The 23,811-nt window shown below is 40.9% G+C and overlaps 1 protein-coding gene and 1 pseudogene across 8 annotated transcripts in view; one reads left to right on the top strand and one right to left on the bottom strand.

Annotated features, from left to right (window-relative positions):
- The window catches only part of LTBP1 (latent transforming growth factor beta binding protein 1), a 437,504-nt gene that overhangs the window by 271,082 nt on the left and 142,611 nt on the right, over positions 1-23,811 (top strand). For all 8 annotated transcript variants that reach the window (XM_023516658.1, XM_023516653.1, XM_023516654.1 and 5 more), the window contains 2 exons: positions 11,053-11,175; positions 22,555-22,722. In XM_023516658.1, the coding sequence (XP_023372426.1) occupies positions 11,053-11,175; positions 22,555-22,722 (291 nt within the window). The remainder of the gene's footprint in view (positions 1-11,052; positions 11,176-22,554; positions 22,723-23,811) is intronic.
- Positions 17,983-19,321, bottom strand: LOC105887559 (annotated as a pseudogene).

The raw sequence follows: 23,811 nt of genomic DNA, 5'->3' as shown, positions 1-23,811 counted from the left end.
TGAGCCACAGGCGTTGAGCCTACAATTATTTTTAAATGTGTAGTTAATGGAAATGCAGAAAGGTTTTTTTCCTATATAGTTAATAGTTAAATGAATTTATCTGATGTTTTGTTAATCACTCAGCATTATATCCTGTGCTTGCTTTCTGTGGTCATGTCTCTTCTGGGAGAGTTTGTTAAATGAAATGTCAGAAGACGTTCCGCTAAATCTGAATTTCAGATAAACAACAAATAATTTGGCACATAACACTGTAACAAATACATAAAACAAAATACATGAAATGTTATTTATGTGAAATGTTAATTTAACTGGTATCCTGCATTTTGATTTGGTAAATGTATACTTCGAAGTTCTGTATTCTTTTACGGTTCCTGTAGGGAAGGAATCTTTTTGATGCCTCTTCCTTTATAGATAACATTTTTCTCTCCTTTGAGATGGTCTCCTAATTCTTCATGTTGTGTAATTTAATCATGATGTGTCTATATTTAGACTTAACTTTATTTTATTCCGTGGTGTGCATTGTCAATCCAAAAACTTGTCTTTCCTCAAATTTGAAAAACCTTCACCTATTATCTCTTGAAGGGTTATTTCTCCACCATGCTTCTCTGCTGAAACTCTTAGGAGACAAATATTGGCGTCTCTGTTTTGCACATCTCCTAAAAAACATTTTGTGTTTATTCTCTTATCTTTTTTGCTGCATTTTGAATGAATGTCTCAACTCCTTCTTCTACTTTTCTAATTCCCTCTTTACCGTAATTACCTAGACTTTATTCCATCTCATAAATTTTTAATTTTAGGACTATATTTTCTCATTTTCAAGGTTTCTAATAATTTATTTTTAAAGACTACCTGTTCTTGTTTCATATTTTCTTTTCTTGAGAAACATGTTGAAATTCTTTAAAGAATGTTTGTAGGACTATTTTGTAAAATTATTGCCCTCTGGAGAGTATCCCTATTCAAATCATTGCCTTTGATTTGTTTTTATTTCCTTTTTTTCTCACTGGCATGTAGATAGAGCAAGAGTCAATTATATTTTAAAAAAAAACTTTTGTCAAAGTATAAACCACATGCACAAATTATAGGGGTATTCTTAATAGGCAGGTGTGCTCAGTGAGTTTTCAAAAGTGAACCCAGCAGTTATCACACAGGTAAAGAAGTAGAACATGCTCTACCTCTAGAATCCCTCCCCTTGTCTCTTTCTAGTCTTTACCTTTTCCCTCTTTTCTAGAAGAAATCAATACTTTGATTCTTAAAACCTCAGATCAGATTTTTATCTTTTTATAAACTTCCAAGTCTTTTTGTGGCTGTCTTCTTTCACTTGACATACGTGGCCAGTATAATTTTAATAGTCAGAATTGTGGCTGGTGAAGTGATCATCTCCACTGATGTTTTTGTTTAAAATCTTATGAATAATTTTCCCCTCTTCTCTGATGTTCATCTCTGACTTCCCTGTCGATGTGGCTTTGCTCTGCAATTTTAGCTTTACGTTCCCTTCAGTTCCATCATCAGGAGGGAATTACTGTGTTTATTTCTTCCTAGAAGGAACGAGGGACTAGATGGGAGAGTAATGCGCACATGAAGATGGAAGTTGGAATCCATTAGTCTTGCTGTAATTTGGGAAATAACATCAGAAAGTCAGTACGTCTGAACTAAGACTGATGGCAAACAGACTTGATATTTTACTCTTGAAAACACTTAAAAAATGTGTGATATTCTTTTCTATTTGGGTACATTAGGGTACTTGGTATGATGCCAAATCATGTTTTATGGCAGTCCATGGCTCAGAGGGAACAGATAGATATTGTACTGATTGGAAGGTGCTCTTTTACTGTGCTAAGCATTCTCTCAGAACCACTGGTGTGTTTCTTGTTAAATACACACATAGTATTTTCAGTAAGAATTCTAACAGCTTTTGATCTGCATCTGAGCATGGTATATCAGCATTTGTAAATGAACTTGGGACCTATTTGTTTGCGTTGTAGAATCATTTCTTTGGATGCATCCTCTTGTTATGCTGGTATCGCTGGGGTAGGATTCCAAAAGGAAATGTCTGCTTGTTTTATTCATTTTTCCTCAGGAAAGATGGTGGTGAAGTGAGTCATTGGCACACTGTGTTTTTCAGCAGCTCTTTGACCTTCATCTCTGGGGCTGTGAAATCAATGGGGAGATGCCTGTTGTATCACGAGTGAGGGGAAAGCCCATGGCGGTGCACCGTCCTGGGAATGTTCCAAGGAGAAGTTCATGTAGTGTCTGTAGCTTGCAGTCAGGAATCCAAGACCACAGAGCAACTGTGAGTTATCAGCAGCATCTTCCATGTGTAAGACACATGTGTCAAGAAATAAACACAAGCTGTTCTCTAGGCTCTGATAATCCCTTTATCATGTTCACCCAAAGACAGAACAATCGGAAGGAAGGGAGGTTACTGCTCAGTGGTTTGGTTCCTTTCAGCGAGGCTGGTGATTCAGTCCATCCTAACGGAGTTGATCGTTTTGGAATTGAGGGACAGTCACAGGGCAGGAGGGGAGGCTGTGGCAGCAGCCGAGATTGAAGGAAACATACCCTGCAGAGAGCTGTACGATAGTTTTTGGGGCCAGCCCCAGAGAGCAACATTTCACAAAATGTGCTCCATGGACCTCCAGTTCGGAGGGATGTTAATAGATTTGTGTGAAAAAGCATCCGATGGCCAAATGTGTAAAAAACACCAAGTTAAATGCAGAAAAACAAGAGAGAAGTCTTGCCAAAGGACTTCCAGGCTGTTTATTCTGCTCACGTGTGTAGACCGTGCAGTGTCCCCTGGATAGGTGTGGCCCCGGAGATCGTGTTTGAAATACCTTGGGTAGAATTGCTCCGGGACATTGATCTGCAAACTTTTTTTTGGTTCATTTATCTCCTAGAATAATTTTGAAAAACTTATATATTCACACATTTTTAATCTGACATCTACATTTTTAATAAAAAAAAACAAATGGATTTCTGACATATTTATCTTACATGTTGTGCTTTAAACATATTTTCAGCCACACCCTGGAGCTGCAGAGTTCCTGCAGCCCATTTATAAACAATGTTTGCCATCTGACCTAATTGGCAGAGCCAGACCTCCTTTTTTTTTTTTTTAATTAAATGATAGCCGTGTATGTTAATGCAATCATGGGGTATGGTGTGGTGTTTTCATATACAATTTGAAATATTTTCATCAAACTGGTTAACATAACCTTTATGTCCTTTTCTTAGTTATTGTGTTAAGACGTTTATATTCTACTCTTAGAAAGATCCACTTGTACCCTTGTAGGATAGACCATAGATGTGATCCCTCCAATCACCTCCCTCCACCCATCCCCCCTCCCCTCCCCCTAGAGCCAGACCTCCTTATGAGACAAATCAGACTTACTGGCTTGTTCCTTTATGAAACAAATCAGACTTACTGGTTTGTGACTCCCCCACGAGGGTTATGTATGTGAATTGTTCCTTTGTTTGGGGCCTGTGAGAATTTCGTATTTCAGACAATGTACCTAGAAAGCCTAGGAAGATTCTAGATGGGCAGGTGGCATGCCTCGCCTTGGTGAAGAGCAAGGAGGTGCTGAGGAAAGAAGGTAGGAAAGGGACATTGGGGAATGTGTTCTTAGGCAGAGCACGTCAAAAGGAAATGTTTGAAGGCTGAAGATCTAGAAATTGGTTCTCTTTGGAAGTATCTAAGCATGTGTGACTCTATGAAATATCTTTATGCGCCTTCATGGGTGTCTGTACCCAGCGTTAAGCTGCGTCTTTGGAAGTTTAAGAAATACATGTATTGGGCAGCACCTGTGGCTCAGTGAGTAGGGGGCCGGCCCCATATAACAAGGGTGGCGGGTTCAAACCCAGCCCTGGCCAAACTGCAACAAAAAAATAGCCGGGCATTGTGTCAGGCACCTGTAGTCCCAGCTACAAGGGAGGCTGAGGCAAGAGAATCGCCTAAGCCCAGGAGTTGAAGGTTGCTGTGAACTGTGACGCCAGAGCACTCTACCAAGGATGATAAAGTGAGACTCTGTCTCTACAAAAAAAAAAAAAAGAAATACTTGTATTCTCTCAGAGAATGAATTTTCTGTATCTAAAGTAAATGATCCTTGTTAAATAGCCAAATAGTCTTGTCTGGCAGAAAGCTATTTATCTCAAGGTCCTTTTTGTGCTTTCAAGTGGAAGCCATACTGCTAATGCCGTTCTGTACTGAATTCTGTTCATCAGCAGACTGCACACGCCCTGCTGAATTGCAGAAAGCTGCACAGTTTTGTACAGTGCGAAGATCTTCACGTTCTGTTCTCACCTTGGACGTAATTCCTGTTGGTTACTGGACATGCCTCATTTCCTGTGTAAATTTCGTCACTAAAACGGCAGTAAATTATTACTCACTTTGTTAAACATACATACTTTCCTGTAGGGGAATAAACACATAAAAGTATATTTATTTCCCAGAAGGGCACTTATGTTATTCATAATATATCATGCATTAAATGTCGTCTTGCATTTATTCTTTGGCACTTTCAACCCTGGCAGCTGGCAGATTGTTTTGAAATCAGGGAGTATCTAAATAGCAAGTAGCCTTGCATTATCTAGTTCAGCCCCTGAGGTTGAGAAAAACTTGCTCTAAGTAACGTAAGTTAGTATCCTAGGTAGACCCAAAGCTAGACCTTGGTGGAATATTTTCCCCACTAATTTTCCCCAGGCCCCTAACCCTTTTTAAAAATATAGTTTTGAACAAAATTATTTCTCTAATATGATAACAATTGTTCTTTTTACTTATTTTATTTCAAAATAGTTAGTACAAATGTTTTGTTCCATGGCTTGCGTCAGAGCTATAAATGTGCCCATCACCCAAGTTAGACGGGGTGTTTGCCCCTCCCCCCTGCTTGATTTCCGATGACTTTCACTGCCCACTGTACACTTGTGCGTCCATCACTTAGTTCCAGAGAGAACATGTGGTGTTTGCTTTTCTACTCCTGAGATACTTCACTTAGGATATTGGTCTCAATTTTTTTCCAAATTTCTGGAAAAGGCATTAATTCTTCCCTTTTTGTGGTTGAGTAGTATTCTGTGTTATCCATCTCCCACATTTCGTTAATCCTTCGTTGCTCACCGGCCAGAGTTGTCATGAAGTTCCGTGAGATGAAGCCTGCTGTGCAAATACAGAGGAGGAGGAGGGCGCAGATCCCGCCTCTTCATATTGGATTTCTGCGCCATTTCTCAGGACCGAAACCCTTAGTCTGTGTTATATTAGGGCGTTTAAAGAGGGTCTCTAGTTCTGCATATGCACCTGACCTCTCTGAATTTTCATTCTGCTTGGTTAATAAAAGCCCAGCTTTCTTATTTCTGTTGTGTTAGGTTGAACCCTATGGATTCAACCATTTTACTTTTGTAATAAGAGCAAAGTGTTCTTGAACTTAATTTATGATGACTTGAGGCAGATAATGAGCTATCCAGGCAGAGACACTTGTGATGTTTTAAGAGGAGAGGTAAGCCCTCTCCTTCACGTTAGCTGTGGCTGCATGGATTTTTCCTGCTCTAGAGGAGCGCATGGATTTATGTGAGCTTCGCTCTGAGTTTCTGCTTCTATGAACTTCTAGGCTATCTGAACGCAGCAGCTCAGATGGACGTATGCAGATGGACGTCTCATCTGTGTAGGTGCCTGCCCCTTTAGCCGTTTACTTCAGTCCTCACTCTTTAGCTCAGTAAGCTGTGCTGTATGCAGTGGTTATTTCATTTCTTTGAAGGATAGAATTTCACGGTTTTCCAAAGAAATTTGGTAGTCTATAGGGGGAGAAAACTGAATGAATTCATTTTTTACCCATTCATTAATTAAAACTAACTTCAAAAATACCTTTTTTTTTGTGGGGGGAGATAGTCTCACTATGTCATCCTCAGTAGAGTGCTATGGAGTCACAGCTCACAGCAACCTCAAACTTTTGGGCTTAAGTGATTCTCTTGTCTCAGCCTCCCAAGTAGCTGGGACTACAGGCACCTGTCACAACACCTGGCTATTTATTTTTATTGTAGTTGTCATTGTTTAGCAGGCCTAGGCCAGGTTCAAACCTGCTAGCCCTGGTGCATGTGGCTGGTGCTTAACTGTGGGCGCTGATCCAAAAATACTTTCAGTTAGAATGCATTAAGGAAAATTGGTTGTGTAAAAAATGTGACTTCTGAAATGCTGTTGTCACATAAAGGTCATTTATAAAATTATAAATATTGTAATCAAGTGAGAAGCTTTTATTTGATTAAAAAAAGAAAATAGCCCTAGGAATTTAAGTAAAAATAGAATTATAATGTATGATTTGCCAGTCACATTCCTTATAATTATTTGGCTTGATATTGTCTTGTCTTAGGGTGTCTTGTCTTGTCCAGTCAGTGAATTGTTGAACTTGGAACATGATTTGTCACAGAAATAATATAGATCAGGGACTCTGTTGCAGTTTGGCTGGGGCCAGGTTCAAACCCTCCACTTTTGGGATAAGGGGCTGGTGCCCTACTCACTGAGCCACAGGCGCCACCCTAGATCAGGAACTTCTAAATTTTCTTAACAAATGCCATCCTATACTACACTTTAGTATTTGAAGTAGATGGAAGGAAATTGCCTTGCAGGACTCCAGGAACTGGTCTGCAGGTAATAGGTATGTCTTAGGTAATGGATCATGTCCAGTGCCGGTCAGACATGGTCGTGCTGGGACTCTGGGCTTGCAGATCGCAGACCACACAGTTCTGAACTCACTAATGTGGGGGACCCAGTCTCTGTTTTGCTTCTAGCTGCACCTCCCATTTATCCTCAGGCCAAGGCAGTCTCAGAGATAGCAGGGCCGTGCTCAGATGTAGAAGGCGCAGACCTTGAGTCAAGTACGTGACACTCCTCACATTTTTCTCATGAAGCCAGCTCCCACCTCCACCTCATCTTGTTCTTCAGATAACCTCACTTTAAAATGGTCCCTTTCGCACTTACAAAATTACATTTTCATTGCCTCTGTTTAAGTTTCTCACTGAGGACTTTTATTGACATTTTTGGCAGAGCAGAAGTCCCCTTTATCCATGGGACTGTCCATACTTTCAGAATGGTTAGCACACCTGGTGTCTGCCCAGTGTGTGTCCCCAGTCCCCATGACAACCCTAAGTGTCTCCTAGGGAAGCATATCTCGGCCTCCTTTGAGAATCACCCACCGATCCTCCCTGAGTGCTAAGAGGGAAGCAATCTTATTGAGCTATAACATTCCTCTAGGTATTTACATATTAGAAGAGGAAGTTTTTGTATCTAAATGCCTAATGGATGTGTGAAAAATTGTCCAATATCATTACTTATCTAGAAAGTGCTAATGAAAACCACCAGGAGATAAAATGACACTCTGCCAGAATAACTTAACTTAGTAAAAAAGATTGACTAGCGATTAAATAGTTGACAAGGATAGGGGACAAACTGGGAATGGAAATTGGCATGACTACTTTTCACAACTATTTGACAATTTACTAAAGTGAATTTGGACCTTCCCTAGTGAACCAGAAATTCTGCTCTTAGAGGTATGCCCAAGAGTAATGAGTATCAAGATCTATCAAAAGATGTGTCCTTAAGAATGTTCACAGAGCACTGTTGCAGACAGCCAAAAACTGGAAATAACCCAAGTGTCCATCAATAGTAGAATGGATACCTTAACATTGGTATCTTCATGCAATGAATGTAACACAGTGGTAAAAAAAGAGTGAAGTGCTATGTACAACATTGATTAATCTCACAGATATCATAACAAGTAAAAGAAATCAGACAAAAGAATATGTAATGTGATTTCTTTTGTGTAAAGTTTAGTAAGGAGCAGGACTAATCAACAGAGTTGGAGTCGTCGTTAGCTGTGGGGGCAGAGATACTTCCTGGGAAGGGGCAGGAAGGACCCTTCTGGGGTGAGAGAAATCTTCCTAATCGTGATCTGGGTAGTGGTTGCATGGTAGGCACACACGTGTACACGTATGTATGTATAAAAACGCATCTAGCTGTGTACTTAAGATTGATTTACTTTGGTGTGTTTAAATTAGAGCAAACTTGGAAATGTATTCTCTAATTTGTGGTATTTCAGAAAATATAAATAAATCAGGGAAGTTGAAGGAAACCGAGGTCTTTCTGGAAGCTGCGAGAGTGTGGCATGAGGGACCATCCGTGCTTCTGGGTCCCTGGAGCCTCAATCAGGAGATGTGTCAAGCTAGTGCTGGTGACACAAGCCAGTGAGAACAGCAGTAGCAGAAAGAAGCTGACAGGATTCCCCTTCTGCGTGCACTTTGGTGGCCCTTGTCTGTACTCACTGGTTTGCTTTGTCCTTTTTGTTCTTGTCAGTATCAATTCCTTCCCCGTGTTCCCACGGCATCATGGTCAGAAGCAGTCAGCAGTGTTGAGACGGGGCCTGGGGTGGGGGCGCACAAGGCAGTGGTTGTAAATCCAGGTATTTGTGAGTCAGGGGGAAAAGTCAGCACCTTACCCAGGGAGCCAGCAGTGAGGCTGAGATGGTGCTGCTCTAGAAACCTAACGAGGGAAGATTCTGGATCAACGTGTGGTCATGGAGTATTGGTGAGACCAGTGAACAGGGTGACAGGCCATTCGGTGGAAGAGGAAGACTAATAATCACATCCTAGCTGGGGACGGGAGGGGAAACAGGAGAGTAGAGATTTTGTCCAGCCCTTTGACCACAACTGGCTGGTTACTCAAACTTGTGGTTTTCCTTGGGACATACGATATGGGCTTCACTTGTACCCTGTAAGCTCCAGCTGGACTTGGCACTTTTCCTGGTTTTTCATGGTGGTTTCCTTAAAGAGAATGAGTTATAGGGGGAATATTTTCGATTACATGCTGTGCGTAAATGTGCATTACAGCACAACACACACTCCGATAAACAGCAAGACAGGTGCTGGGCCATATGCGGTGCCACTTGTACCAAGTGTAGCTGTACCAGTTCCCAGCCACGTCCAAGTTGGAACACTGCAGGATTCATACAGTAAATATGTCCTGTGAATGTCCTTGAAGAGGTCAGATTTTATCACTGAAAATAACTTTAAAACTACATGTTTTGAATAAAATATGTACATATAGAGAGAGCTGTGCCTACGTAAAATGTGAGACATTCATGTTTAAATAAAGTTACTGTTAACCTGAATCACGATCTATTGGCGACAATGTTTGCCTTTTTATATGATTCTGCTGGAAATGTATTGCTACCATTATGTACGAATTTTAATTTAGAAAATTAATATTTTAGGATCTTTAGTAAAAGGTTTGTAGAAGAATTTTAATGATGGAAGGAAGTAAAGATTATCCGCAGTAGAAATACTGCCAGCCAGTCTGTTAACTGTGCAGCATCACAGGCCATGCTGAGGAAACTGAAACTACTGCTCATTTTTCATTCTTCACTTACCATCTTCTTTTGATTTTTACTCAGTTCCCTTCGCAAGTGATCATGCGATCTTTGTTTTTAGAGTCACGATGTTTTTGTTTCTTACCCAATCAGTTTGATTTCCCCGTGGCTCTCCTGAGTGCACATGACCTTCAGAGTCTGCTTCTAGCCATCACTTCCTCTTGCATTTCATTCTTGACTCTTGTACGGCTGCTGCCGGGTATGTCCGTGTGGGTATCTCATCATGACCTTCAAGCTGTAAAACTCAACTGTTTCCTCCTTAGAACTCCTTCTATGAAACCAACTGTGGGCTTTCCTCTTTTCTCGGACTTGAAGCCTCCCACACACCCTGACTCCTTTCTTTTCCTTCCTTTGAGACAGAGTCTCTGTCGCCCCAGCTAGAGTGAGTGGCATCATAGCTCTTAGCCTCAAGCTCTTGGGCTCAAGCGATCCTCTTGCTCCAGCCTCCTGAAGAGCTGGGACTATAGGTGCCCACCACTACACCCAGCTAATGTTTCTATTTTTAGTAGATACCAGGTCTCCCTTTTGCTCAGGCTGGTCTCGAACTCTTGAGCTCAGGCCATCCACCTGCCTCAGCCTCAAAGAGTGCTGGGATTATAGACATGAACCGCTGCACCCAGCCTGTCCTTTTGCTTGCTAGTGTTGTGTTACCCTACCAAGCACCGCACGTTGTCAGTTCTTAAAACAAACACCAAAAAAGAATTGCTTATTTCTTATCTTTCTGATTATTCTGTCATCAGCCTCACGCTCACATGGCTCCTTCAAGTGATCAGACTTTTAACCTCCTCTCACTAAGCCATAGGCTGGCCAGGTGAATTTTCCTAGAGCCAGTCTATGATGACATCTTTCTCCTGCTCAGAAACTTTTAATATAGCTCCCAAGAAAACTGAGTCCAAACCTAACTTGGCTTTTGCCAGCTCTGTTTCCAGCTATTTACCTTCCTGAAACCTCTTTTCCAGTCAACGATTTGACTCACCGTTTCCTGAGCCCCAGTCCCCTCCTCTGTGCTCCTGCCCTGGTGGCCCCTCACCCCCTCACAGCCCATCATTCTTTTCCATCCTCACCTATCCGTCCAGCTCCTCCCTGACCTCCACCACCCTGATGCAGTCCTGCCCCCTCCCCAGTGCTCTGTTCTTCCCCGCCTCTGCTTCCTCCAGTGGCTTTTACTCTTTATATAGATAATTTCATAATTTAGCCTCTCAGTTGATGACAGTTTTTCTAATTGGGATCGCTTGAGCTGCTTTGCACTTGTTCATTTTTTGACATATGTGTGTGCAGCTAGATCGTCATTGCCTCCAAAATGAGAATCTTTGCCTTACCTACATGCCTGCTTTGTCTGCCTCATGTACCCTAACACTAAAATGTCAGCTCTATTGAAGACTGGCAATTTTTTTGTCATTTGTGTTCACTAGTAAATCCCAACACCTAAAACAGAACCTGGTGTGTAGTAGGTCCATAATAAATATTCATTATATAAGTTGTAAACGTTCAGTGAAGGTTCCCTGATTTGATCTGGGTCATTCACACTGGCTGCATTCCTTTTTTACTAGAACTAAAGAGATTATTATAATGAAAACGAAAGCGAATGCGATTTATAGCCAGAATCTGCCCAACAGGGCTTGACTGCTCCTTCTGTTTTGTTTTCCTACAGATATTAATGAGTGCCAGCTACAAGGTGTGTGCCCTAATGGTGAGTGTTTGAATACCATGGGCAGCTATAGATGTACCTGCAAAATAGGATATGGGCCGGATCCTACCTTTTCAAGTTGTGTTCGTAAGTTAATGATTCCTTTTTATTCCTATTTTGGGTCAGTTTTCTCTGGGGTTTATCCAAGAGAAAGGAAATAGAGGTGGTCAGTGTAAATATGTAGTACCTAAAACCTCATGAACTAAGATGACAAGAGGGATGGGGCTTACTTAACATAGTAAGATAAGAGTATTACAGAACCTTCTCCAAAATGCATTTTTATTGCATTCAGAAAAATATAATAGCCAAAATGGAGAGAATAAACACATTTAGGAAACACACTTTGATGAAAAGAAAAGCGTTCCCTAAAATTAGCATATCCACCCTTTGTGGTTCCTGGGAGATAAGAACAGGTTTTCCTCTTATAAATACGTTATATTAAGCATTCTGCAGGCTGAATTAAACTTTGTCCCGGCTTCTGCCTTTATTCCAAATTGTGAGTCACTGGAATCTGATTTAATGAAGTTTCCCTGGTTGGGAGAGTCTGGAAAATAGTAACCGAAGCCCTACATTTCAGACTTTCTAATTCAGCCCTCGTTTCAAATATTCTATTCTGTTTTCCTTCAAACCCACTGAAATGCCCCTGAATTTATACTGTTCTGCCTTGTCAAAGTCTCTGAGATTTTCTTGTGTACACTCTAAGGGCAAAAATTCTCCGTCCAACCACATGTTCTAATATTGGTTCTGAAAATAGAGTTTCACCAAAGACAAACTCCCTCTCCACAAAAATTAATCCAGTGTAATCACTCTCCATCATTAGAGAGAAATGCCTTTTCGGGGTAAAGTTCTCAAATGCAGAGTTTTTTAAGGTTTTCTTCTTTTTAAAGTCATCGTCCTGATCTTAAAAATAGGGAAGCCCTGTAGCTTTTTAGAAGTTATAGTCAGTGAAGTTTGATCAGGATAATTTTAAAAGCAACTCTCTATTAGTTTCTGGTCTGCACGGTTTTTTGTCTTTATTTTCGTAATGTGGCTTTTAATATATGCTAAGCTTCATCCTTCTTAGCATAGAAACTTGACGAGGGTGCCACCATTCATCTTAGCCAAGCTTATTCCTCTAACCTGTGCTTTAAGGTGAGATGTACAGCGATGATGAGATCAAGAAAAATGTACTAAAATAAAAAAGACAATCTCATTTATTACTCTCAGATGAGTTTGTTTAAATATTCTTACTAATTACTACTCTTTTCCTTTAAAAACTGTCAGCCGCAGATTAGGAAATTTTACACGTAAGTCCTTTTTTCCATATTCTTTTACAGTTCTGGTCCTGATGCAGACAGATAGGCAATTTTAGCCCTTTTTGGGGGGGAGGTGGTGGTGGTGGTGGTGGTAAAATTAAACCACACAATTATGTTTGCATCCACGGTACATTTGAAAACTGATGGAAGAATTTGGAAATGTGACACCAAAAATCTCATTGTTGACAAAATCCAGATAATTTTTGGCTGATTTGAATTACATGAATAAATGTTTTAAATAGTTTCATAATTTAAGCATAAACGATTGTCAAGAGTTTGGATATAGAGTTTGTCGTGAATGGTCTTTTTACTCTCTGACTGTAGTCTGGTTAGAATTCTTACATGAAAGGTCGCAGATTAGGTAAACTCAGAGAACTGGTCCCGAGGTTTTGTGAAACTTTGACTAGATATGGTACCCAGAGTTAATAAAGGCAGGCATCCAGGTTTTAATAAGATGGTAGAAACCTGCCAGTGAGATTTTTGAAACATTTGCACAAGTCCTTAGCATTTATTTTCCCTGTCATTGCCCAGATAATTCTGAACTTATTAAACAACCATCCATTCTTATTTGAAAAATAAATAATTCAATTTTACGGTTCAGTTGCAACAGCTGAAAAGATAAGTATGAAGAGACATTTGTTGCTAGTTAAACATTCCAGTTGAGAATTTAAAGCTAAAGCCTGGGCTCTTTACCAGTATTGAACGAGCAGATTTATTTCTCTTTCCTCTGAATTCAGCACACAGAGCATCACGGAGATGTATGTGTAGACCTCCTTCGGGGCTTGTCATTCGAACCAATCCTGTCTGATTTGTGGGTGAACTCTGTGAGGAACTCGGTGGGGGGACATATGAAAACAGTTGAGAAGAATCAGGGGAGAAGGTGATATTCACAGAGTAAGGGGGGGAAACTAGAAAGATGGTGGTATTCTTGGTAAGCATGGAGAACAGCAGATGGGCACATACAGTCACTGAACGGAATTACTGCTGAGTGTTTGAAATGAGTGTTCTGAGGCGTATAAAACCAACCAGAGAAGGAGTACAGAGGGTGCTGACGTCGGCTCAGGCAGCATGAATTCAGGGCATAACCAGGACATAAAAGGCGTGGCTGACTCCGTGAACTCCAAGAAACGCTCTTGGCAATGACTGAGGAACAACGGGGAGCTCGCTCTGTTCTTGAATACGTGGAAGTGAGCACTCTAGAATCCCTTGGCCCCAGCCAAGGGTTGCAGCCGTTCCACTTTCTCTCCTTGCCCAATCTGAAAGGAGGGCGGTAGGCGAATCCTGGCGTTCGCTGCCTTTGATCTCCATGTCGGGAGCCAGGGTGCTGTAGCAGCTTTCTCCAGCCTGGCTGCTACCTATGTTATGGGACAAGGTAAAACTGTTAGGACTGACTTATTGAGAAAATTCAATAACCTGTGCAGTTGGAATGGGAAGACTTTCTAGCTATCTGGGCTGCAGTTAATTTGCTTGAGGAATTTAAGAGCTCCAGGATGAGTGCTACTGAGGGTGTGTCCTTGAGTTCAGTGTAAAGGTCCAGATAAAAGATTTGTGAACCTGGGCTTTTGCTTTTCATAGTATTCTTGACCCATGGACTTGGAGCTAATTGGCAGAGATAGAGAGTTAGAGAAGATGTGCTCAGGAATTCGTCTTGAGTGGGTAAATTACTGGAGGTTTTCTTGACACATTAATTGCCACGTGAGTTATATTCAACTTATGCTAGTTTTGAGCCTGGAGCCTTGTGAAGCATATATAACTCACATGGCCTAACCTTTGATCTATTTTGACATCATAAAACACCACTGCGCCAAGGAAAAAAATTTTTTTCTAGTGCGGCACTGAATGTGTTAACGTGGGCTTTCCTTCCTGCCGTGGTGCTTTTTGCCCATGGTAACACTGCTTTCCTACACACGGAGGCTGGGAGGTGGTATCAGCTTGGACTCCTTCAGCCCTTTTGGTTTCCAAGGAATTCACTGAATATTCATAATTTCTTTTATGTCTGTTCCTTTCTTTCTACTTCTTTTGTGGCCCTCTCAGATTAGGGCCCTCACTTCCCTCACTTGGATGTCTCAGGACACTGTGCCCTGGTGATTAGACAAATCTGTGCAAAGTGGTACTCACATATAATAACAGCAGCACAAAACCCGTGACCATAATCTTTATTCTACATTTAATAGGTAACCAGGCATGGTCATACACTCTTTACATGGTTTATCACATAAAATGCTCACAAGACTTCTTCTGGATTTGTATTGTTGTTCTTCCTATTTTAGAAACCAAGGAATTGAGCCACAGAGAAGTTAAGGATTTTTTTTTAAAGTCATACAGTCTATAAATGGCAGAACTCAGCTTTGAAACTGCGTCTGTCTCACTCCGTAGGCTTAAACCTTTAATCAGAAAACAGAAAATGGTGTGAATCGACCAAGAACGAGTTGTTTAAGAAGAACTGCTATCTAATGTCACCTTCTACACAATAGAATAGATGGCTTAACCGCAATGACCTTGAAGTTAAAACACAAAAGCAGAAAAGGAAACCTGTAACTAATAACACTGAAATATTAAAACAAAAATCACCAGACATGACTATGAAAAACGATAATCTAGCAAACTAGAAAACAGGAAGGAAATTCCTGGACACATAGAACCTACCAGGATTGGATCACTAAGAAAGAGAGAACCTGAACAGATTAAGTAATGAGTTGAATGAGTAATAGAAAGTCCAGGACTGATGGCTCCACTGCAGAATTCCACCAAACTTACCAAGAAGAACTAATACCAATACCAATTATAATACCAATTCTCAAACTATTCAAAAAAATTAAAGAGAAGGAGATTCTTCCCAACTCATTCTGAGGCTGGCATTACATTCATGCCAAAACCAGATGAGAATGCAACAGAAGAAGAAAAACTACATATTAGTATCCCTGATGAACATAGATGCAAAAATTCTCAACAAGCTATTAGCAAGCCAAATCCAACAGCACACTAAAAGACAATATGCCCTGGCCAAGTGGGATCTATCCCAGGGGTGCAGAAAGGGTTCGGCATGCACATGTCAATAAGTATATTACATCCTATCAGCAGAAGGAAGGGGAAAACCACAGGATTCTCTCAATAGACACAGAAAAAGCATTTGATGAAATTCAATATCCTTTCATGACAGAAACACTCAACAAGCTAGGTAGGAACATAACTCAACAAAATAAAGGCCACACATGACAAACCCACTACTAACATCATACTGATTGGGGGAAAATCCGAAAGCCTTTCTTGTAAGAACTGGAAGAAGACAAGGATGCCCGCTTTATCACTCCTATTCCACCCAGTACTGGAAGTCCTAGCCAGGGCAGTCGGGCAAGCGGACAAAAATAGAAGGTATCCAAATGGAAAGGAGGAAGTCGAATCGTCTCCCTTTGCAGATGAAATGATCTTATTTCTAGAAAAACCTAATGACGCCACCAAAAAACTTGTAGGTCTGATTAAAAACATTCAGTAAAGTTGCAGAATATAAAATCACCATACAAAACTCAGTAGCATTTCTATACACCAATAATGAAATAGCTGAAAAAAAAATCAAAAAGGCAATCTCATTAACAACAGCTACAAAGCAATTAAAATACCTGGAAAGAAATTTAACCAAGGAGATGCAAGATCTTTAAAAAATATAAATAAGATCTTGATGAAAGAAGTTGAAGAGGACACAAACTATCAGGGTGATACCCCACACTCGGGATTGTTAGAATTAATATCATTAAAATGACCATATTCCCCGGAGCGATCTACAGATGCAGCATTGTCTCGATCAAAATATCAATTTCATTTTTCACAGAAATAGAAAAAAAAGTCTTGAGATGCATATGGACCCCCAAAAGAGTACAAATAGCCAAAGCAATCCTGAGCAAAAAGAACAAAGCTGGAGACATCCCTCTACTTGACATCAAAATACATTATAAGACTATGTAAACAAAACACATAGTATGGGTTTGAAAACAGACACATAGACCAATGGAACAGAACTCTGGAAATAAATCTACGTATTTCTAGTGACAAAGACACCCAGAGAAAAGGGCACCCTTATCAATAAATGATGCCAGGAAAATTGGATATTCGTATGCAGGAGAATGAAACAAGCCCCTATCTTTTATCATAGACACATCTAAGTAAACTCAAGATGGATTAAAGATTTAGGACCTGAAACTCTAAAACTACTAGAAGAAAACATGTGAGAGGCACTTCAGGACATTGGTGTAGGCAAAGATTTTTTGGCGAAGACCACAAAAGCATGGACAACAGAAACAAATATAGACAAATGGGACTGTATTAGACAAAAAAGCTTCTACACTGCTAAGGAAACAAGAGAGTGAAGAGACAACCTGTTGAATAGGAGAAATATTTGAACACTTTTCATTTGATAAGAGGCTAATAATCTAGAACATACAAGGAACTCAGCAGTAATAGAAAAAAGGTTATTAAAAACTGGACAGGAGCATGAACAGACATTTCTCAAAAGAAGTTATACAAATGGCCAAAAGATACATGACAAAATGCCCAATGTCACTAATTATCAGGTAAATGCAAACCAAACCCACAGGGAGATGTCATCTTACGCCAGTTAGAATCGCTATTTTTACAAAGACAAAAAATGCCAGATATTAGTGAGGATGAAAAGAAAAGGGACTGTTGAAGGGAATGTAAACTAGTATAGCCACTAGGGAAAATAGTACAGAGATTTCTCAGAAAACTGAAAATAGAGGTACCATACGATCCAGCAATCCCACTTCTGCATCTATATCCCAAAGGAAAGAAATCGGTATCTCAAAGGAATACCTGCATCCCGGGGTTTATTACAGCACTCTTCACAACAGCCAAGATATGGAGTCAACCAAAGTTTTTATCAACAGATGAGTAGATAAAATGTGGTGTATATACCCAATGCAATACTATTTCGGCTATAAAAAAAGAATAAAATCCTGTCATTTATGGCAACATGGATAGACCTGGAGGTCCTTATGTTAAGTGAAATAAGCCAGGCCCTGAAAGGCAAACACTGCACGTTCTTACTCATGTGTGAAAGCTAAAACATGTTGATCTCACGGAAGGGAAGATTGGAATGATGGTTCCCAGGAGCCTGGAAGCACGTGTGTGTGGGGACTGGGAGATGAAGAGGGGTTGGTTCATTGGTACAAATGTACAGTTAGATAGAAAGGAAGTCCTGTGTTTGATGGCAGAGTAAGGTGACTATAGTTAGTAACTGTGTATTGTACGTTTCAAAATTGCTGCAGAAATGGACTTTAAATGTTTCTAATACACAGGAATGATAAAAAGTACTTGAGGCGATGGATACCCTAAATGCCTTGATCATTACATTTTTTATGCCTATAGCAAAATATCACACGTGCCCCGTGAATGTGCAAATATTATGTATCAACAAAAAAATTTAGGTCTGAAGTCCAGACCTTTTCAGTGTTCCTTGTTGCCCTTCATCCACCATAAAGGAGAAGTTTTATTATTAATAATATGCTTTTTCTTTTCTTTTTTCTTATTAAACTTTGTTTTAATGGGTCTTAAACTTCTGTGACATATTTTTGGTGAAGTTGTCTCCATTAAAAAGTACTGAGTTTAAAAACTAATAACTTAAAAATGCCACACAAAGAAAGCAAATGGTCCACAAAACATTTTCCTTTCCTTCTGAAGGTTTTATCATGCCTTATTATCATTAACCAGTCATTTACTATTAAACCTAAGTGGCCAATTGAAACAAACAGTTCTAAGACCATTCATCCACCACTTGTTAAGACTGAGGTGGCAGGTATTAGAGGTAATATTCATTTAGCCTCCTGAGCTTTCTGGGCACCCTTGGTGACCTTGCCAGCTCCAGCAGCCTTCTTGTCCACTGCTTTGATGAGTGTGTCTCATGTCATGAACAGCCAAACAACCCAGAGGAAGATAGTCTGAGAAGCTCTCAACACACACGGGCTTGCCAGGAACCATATCGATGATGGTGGCATCACCAGATTTCAGGAATTTAGGACCATCTTCCAGCTTTTCACCAGAGCAGCTATCAAATCTTTTCCTTCAGCTCAGCAAATTTGCAGGCATTGTGAGCTGTGTGACAATCCTATACAGGAGCAGAGCCAGTACTAATTTGGCCTGGATGGTTCAGGATAATCACCTGAGCAGTGAAGCCAGCTGCTTCCATCAGTGTGTCATTTTCACTATCACCAGCAATGTTGATAGCAAATGAACATCTTTGCTAGACACATACTTGACAGTGAAGCCCACGTTGTGTCCTGGAAAAGCTTCACTCAAAGCTTCTTTGGTGCATTTCAACGAACTTTACTTCAGTTGTAACACTAACTGGAGCAAAGGTGACCACCATGCTCAGTTTGAGAACACCAGTTTCCCCTTGGCCCACAGGGACAGTATCAACACCACCAATTTTGTAGACATCCTGCAGAGACAGACGCAAGGGCTTGTCAGTTGGACAAGTTGGTGGCAGGATGCAATCCAGAGCTTCAAGTAGTGTTGTTCACTGGCATTCCCATCTTTCCAAGTGACTTTCCATGCCTTGAAGCAGGGCATGTTAGCACTTTGCTCTAACATGTCACCGTTCCAACCAGAAATTGGCGTGAGTGCTACTGTGTCAGGGTCATAGCCAGTTTTCTTAATGTAAGTGCTGACTTAACCATTTTCTTGTATCTCTTCTGGCTGTAGACGGCTCAGTGGAATCCATTTTGTTAACACCAACAATTAGTTGCTTCACACCCAGTGTGTAAGCCACAAGCGCATGCTCATGGGTCTGCCCGTTCTTTGAGATACCGGCTTCAAATTCACCAACACCAGCAGCAACAATCAGGACAGCACAGTCAGCCTGAGATGTGCCTGTAGTCAGGTCTTTGATAAAGTCTCTGTGTCATCACGTAGTATTTTAGTATTTGCTGGCCTCAAGTTGACACAGGGAGATAGCAATGGTGAAGCCACACTCACGCTGAGCCTTTATCCAAGACCCAGGCATGCTTCTAGGAGCCCTTTCCCTTCTCAGTAGTCTCCTTCTCAAATTTTTCAGTGGTTCTGTTGTCAGTGCCACCACATTTGGAGATCAGATGATCACTAGTGGTGGATTTGCCCGAATCTATGGGTCCAATGGCAGCAATATTGGTATGAGTCTTCCTTTCCCATTTCGGATTGTATGGACGTTTTTCACAACACCTGTGTTCTGGCAACAAACTTTTTGTTGAAAAAGCTAACATGCTTTTTCTTATGTGCACTTGGGACCCATCAAGTGTTTAGTTAGAACAAGAGCTGATACCACCTAACAGTGAACTTACTGATGTCTGTACAAGCCAGTGATTTTCATTTTACTTCTGCTCTGACGACCATTTCTTGAACTTCTATCTTAAAAGCTGTCATGGCAAAAAATCACCGATACCCAGACGCCCCAGAATTTATGGAGAATATTTGAGGTTAGGAAATCACAGGAAGAAATAAGCCTATACAACCAAGATATTTTAGGGTGAGATGTTTAGAAAGAATTAGCTCACTAGACTCATACCTTTATTCTCCAGATGAAAAAAAATCCCTGAAATTGACATTATTCTTTGTGTAATGCATGAAAAGTCAACAGCTAGAGACTCACTTGAAGCAAGTTCTTTCGGTTAGCACATTAACATATTAATACCTTAAAACAAACTGTTAATTTTGGGTCTTGGCTTAACTGTGATAGGGTACCTCAAAACAAAGCACTTGGGTAGAGGAACAGGTTAAGTATAACAGGCGTGTTGCTTATGATAGTATTAGTGTGCTAGGTACATGGCCAAGGTGAATCTGAGAAAGTGTGGATGGAGAATTAAGACAAAGGGAGCCAGTATCACAGTTCTCCTACATGAAGGATCCAAGGAAACTCTGAATAGCTCTTATTCCTGGGACCTACAACTAGTACTAATTCAATTAGTGTTATAGGCAAGGCCTACTTGTGAGCCTAGGTGATACTGTTTCTATGGAAGTTTCAAACCCTCAGTTTGGAGAGAAATTAAGCAAAATCCTTTGTGAGCCATCCTATAGTCGCAGATACACAAACCCATGCAGAATGATGTTCAGTTACCACAGGGACTTTACTAGCCTTCAGGGGATAATAACCTTGATCTTTCGTGGTTTTCTTGCACAGGCTCCAATAAAGTGAGTAGGAGAGGGAGAGGAAAACACTCAGACTTCTCTATTTTACCACTTTCTTAAGAGCTCTTGGCAGAACTATTCTTACTAGACATACTCTTGTTAGTTTGGAAGCTTCGGTCCCTTGTCCCCATCTCCTAATCCGTCTATAATATCTGTCTTTGACATTCTTCACTTTGCTGAAATTCTACCGCTAAGCAGTGGTAGAATGCAAATGTACTCCAGAGGATGGAGATAATCTAGTTTTATTATCAGTAAGGGTGGCTGACATGTGTTTTCTGTCTCTTCTATAATGAGTTTAGCATATGATATTTCTAATGTGCATGCTGAGCCTATCATTTACAAGGGAAGAAATTACTGAGGCTCAGCCAGTCGTATTACTCAGGGTCCTCTCCAAAGAGACACAGCCAGTAGATCTGTGTGTCAGAGGGGTGTGTGTGTGTCTGTGTTATGTTTGTGAGTGGCAGGATATTTATTTCAGGAAATTGGCTCACACAGTCATGGTGGCTGGCAAGCCCAAAATCCACAGGGATGGAGACCCAGGGATGGAGACCCAGGGAAGAGTTAATGTTGCCGCCTGAACATGAAGGCGGTCTGCCAGCAGAATTTCCTCTTCCTCAGGGGAGATCAGTCTTTCTTTGCTTGAGGCCTTTAACTGATGGGATGAAGCCCACCCACATTATGAATGATAGTTTGCTTTACTCAAGGCCTTCTGATTTAACTGTTAATCTCATGTTGGCAACATCCAGACTACTATCTGACTAATTATTTGGGAACCCCAGCCTTGCCAAGTTAACACATAAAAGGAACCGTCATAGCCCATCCACGTGAGTTCCCATGTCTGTATACTGGTAAGTGGTAGACCCACAATTTGAACCCAAGTCTGCCTGGCTGTAAAAACCCTCACTCTTCCTACTGTGCCATGGCACCCTAAGTTAATCGTGTCATTTCTTGTGGCACCTAGTTGAGGTGTGTGTTCTGTTGGAAGAATGAAAATTTAAATCTGAGCAAGGAGAGTAGGAATGGCAGGTGGTTTGGAAGCTGCAGGTGCTGGGGAATTGAGTAAGGGGAGGGCAAGTCAGAAGAACCTCATTTGGATGGTGATTTAATGGGGAAGAGCTTTAGTTGGGCTAGAGGCCTGGCAGTGGGGGACACCAGAGTTGGTCTGAGTTAGATTGTGGCTTGGCCTGGACCTGGTTCTGCAGAAGAGGCTCCCCCCATATTTGCACTAGAAAATGAACTTCGTGAAGACAGAGCTTCTTACATCCTCCTGTTTACCCTGTATGTATGGTAAAAGATTTACCCTATATGTATGGTAAAAGATTTACCCTATATGTATGGTAAAAGATTTACCCTATATGTATGGTAAAAGATTAGAATTAGGGTCTAGGTATTGGATGGTGATAGCCTGTGGTGTTTTTGCGTTATTTTCTGTTGTTTGGCCGGAACGAGGGCTCTGTGTGGCACTGCCAACTAGAAGCACTTCCTTCCGGCCTACCGTTCACTCTTCCTGGCCTGCACGCTCTCACTTCCTCCCAGTGAGAAGAGCAGCTCCTGCTCACAGCCTCAGCCTTGCTGCTGGTCTCCCATGGTGCCTCATTAAGCACCAGATGCTGCCTTAAAACTATCTCTACTATGGCCCAAAGCAAGAAAATAAGCTGGGTCGCGATAGTTGTAGTAGGTGACTAGTTTATCAGTGCAGGTGGGTTTTTGTTGAAATTATATCTTTCTAACTTCTGCGCACGTACCTGATTGAATGTTTGCTGAAATCAAAGAAGCAATCAGAGAGGGACAAGAACCATCACTGTCCTGGCATCTGGCACCCTGACTCTCAACCTCATTTGCCAAACTGATTCTTAATCCATAAAAGTGGCGCCCTAAATCTAGATCAATGTATTCTGAAGCACGGTTCCTTATCCGTGTTTTAAGATTCTTTTTACTATTGCTTGAAAAGTCTGTCTGGTTTGTGTCTCAGTTGACATCAGGCTTTATCTCTCTGCTTCAGCGGATCCCCCTGTGATCTCGGAAGAGAAAGGGCCCTGCTACCGGCTTGTCAGTTCCGGGAGGCAGTGCATGCACCCTCTGTCTGTTCACCTCACCAAGCAGCTCTGCTGTTGTAGTGTGGGCAAGGCCTGGGGGCCACACTGTGAGAAATGTCCCCTTCCAGGCACAGGTAAGACATGACAGCGTCTGCTCACATACTTTACCAGCCACGTGGGGGTGCAGGATATTTCAGCGTGGAGAGGCTAGAGGCTCTGCTGGGCCACGTGCTTTACTAAGGACTGGCTGCTCCTCACTCCCCAGTAACCAGACCCCGGGCAAAGTGACTCGTTCACTCGTTTATTGAATGTTGTGCTTAATTTCTTTAATTGGAAATGGAAGGAATTATATTCATGATTGAATTTATGCTATGAAGCTTCATTAACTCAAGGGCAGATCCTGCCAGAGCTCCTGTGAACTTCCAAGGGGAGTTGAGTATTAAGAAGTTGATTATACTTTAGCCTTCAGTCTGGTACATAATTGCCTGGTGCCCTCAAAGGGTGAGTTTATTTAAGTACCTTACTTCTACCAAAAAACCACCGGCTTCTCAAGCAGGGTACAACAGTTAAATGGAACAGAAAGGAATGTAACCTTCAGGTATTGGCCATGATATTATCAAAGACTCTTGCTGGCTTGATGTGGCGTAAAACAGTCTATGTGGTTGTTTATTTGATAAAATGCCTCCCCCTTGGGAAGTACATTAACTCTCACAGGGCCATGAGATGTCTTAAAGCGGCATTTACACTACAGCAGACAAGGTTTAAATATAAATTTAAGCCTGATATTCTGCCTTTGTCGTATCAGGAAAAACTCTGTTAAGGCAAAGGTCATACAGTGTTAATGGTATATTGGTAGATTTGATAATTTTAGACACCTTCCAAAGCCTGGTACTCTCCTGGTCCATCTGATCTATTTGCTATTAAAAATTAATGATGAAAGTATATAATCTTTTTACTTCATTCAATTTTGAGATCTTTGTGATCGTCACATAAAGTAGAAATTAAGATAGTGGATGAAACTCAGAGATATTCCTGCATAGTACTGCCACTCTATTTGAAAATAATATTGAGAGTAAAATTTTTTGCATTGAATGAATTTTTGGTGATATAGTGATGTTCATTTAAAATATTTCATTTAATGATACTTCAAAATTTGTTAAAAATACATATTTTTCTTCTGGAAACATCTTTGTCAGCAAAAATTATATTTTCTAGTTAAGCGT

This window comes from Otolemur garnettii, unplaced genomic scaffold, assembly GCF_000181295.1.
Source record: "Otolemur garnettii isolate 467f Iridium unplaced genomic scaffold, OtoGar3 scaffold00095, whole genome shotgun sequence".
NCBI lineage: Eukaryota > Metazoa > Chordata > Mammalia > Primates > Galagidae > Otolemur > Otolemur garnettii.
The sequence above is the reverse complement of the archived record's forward strand: the minus strand, read 5'-3'. Positions and strand labels throughout refer to the sequence as shown.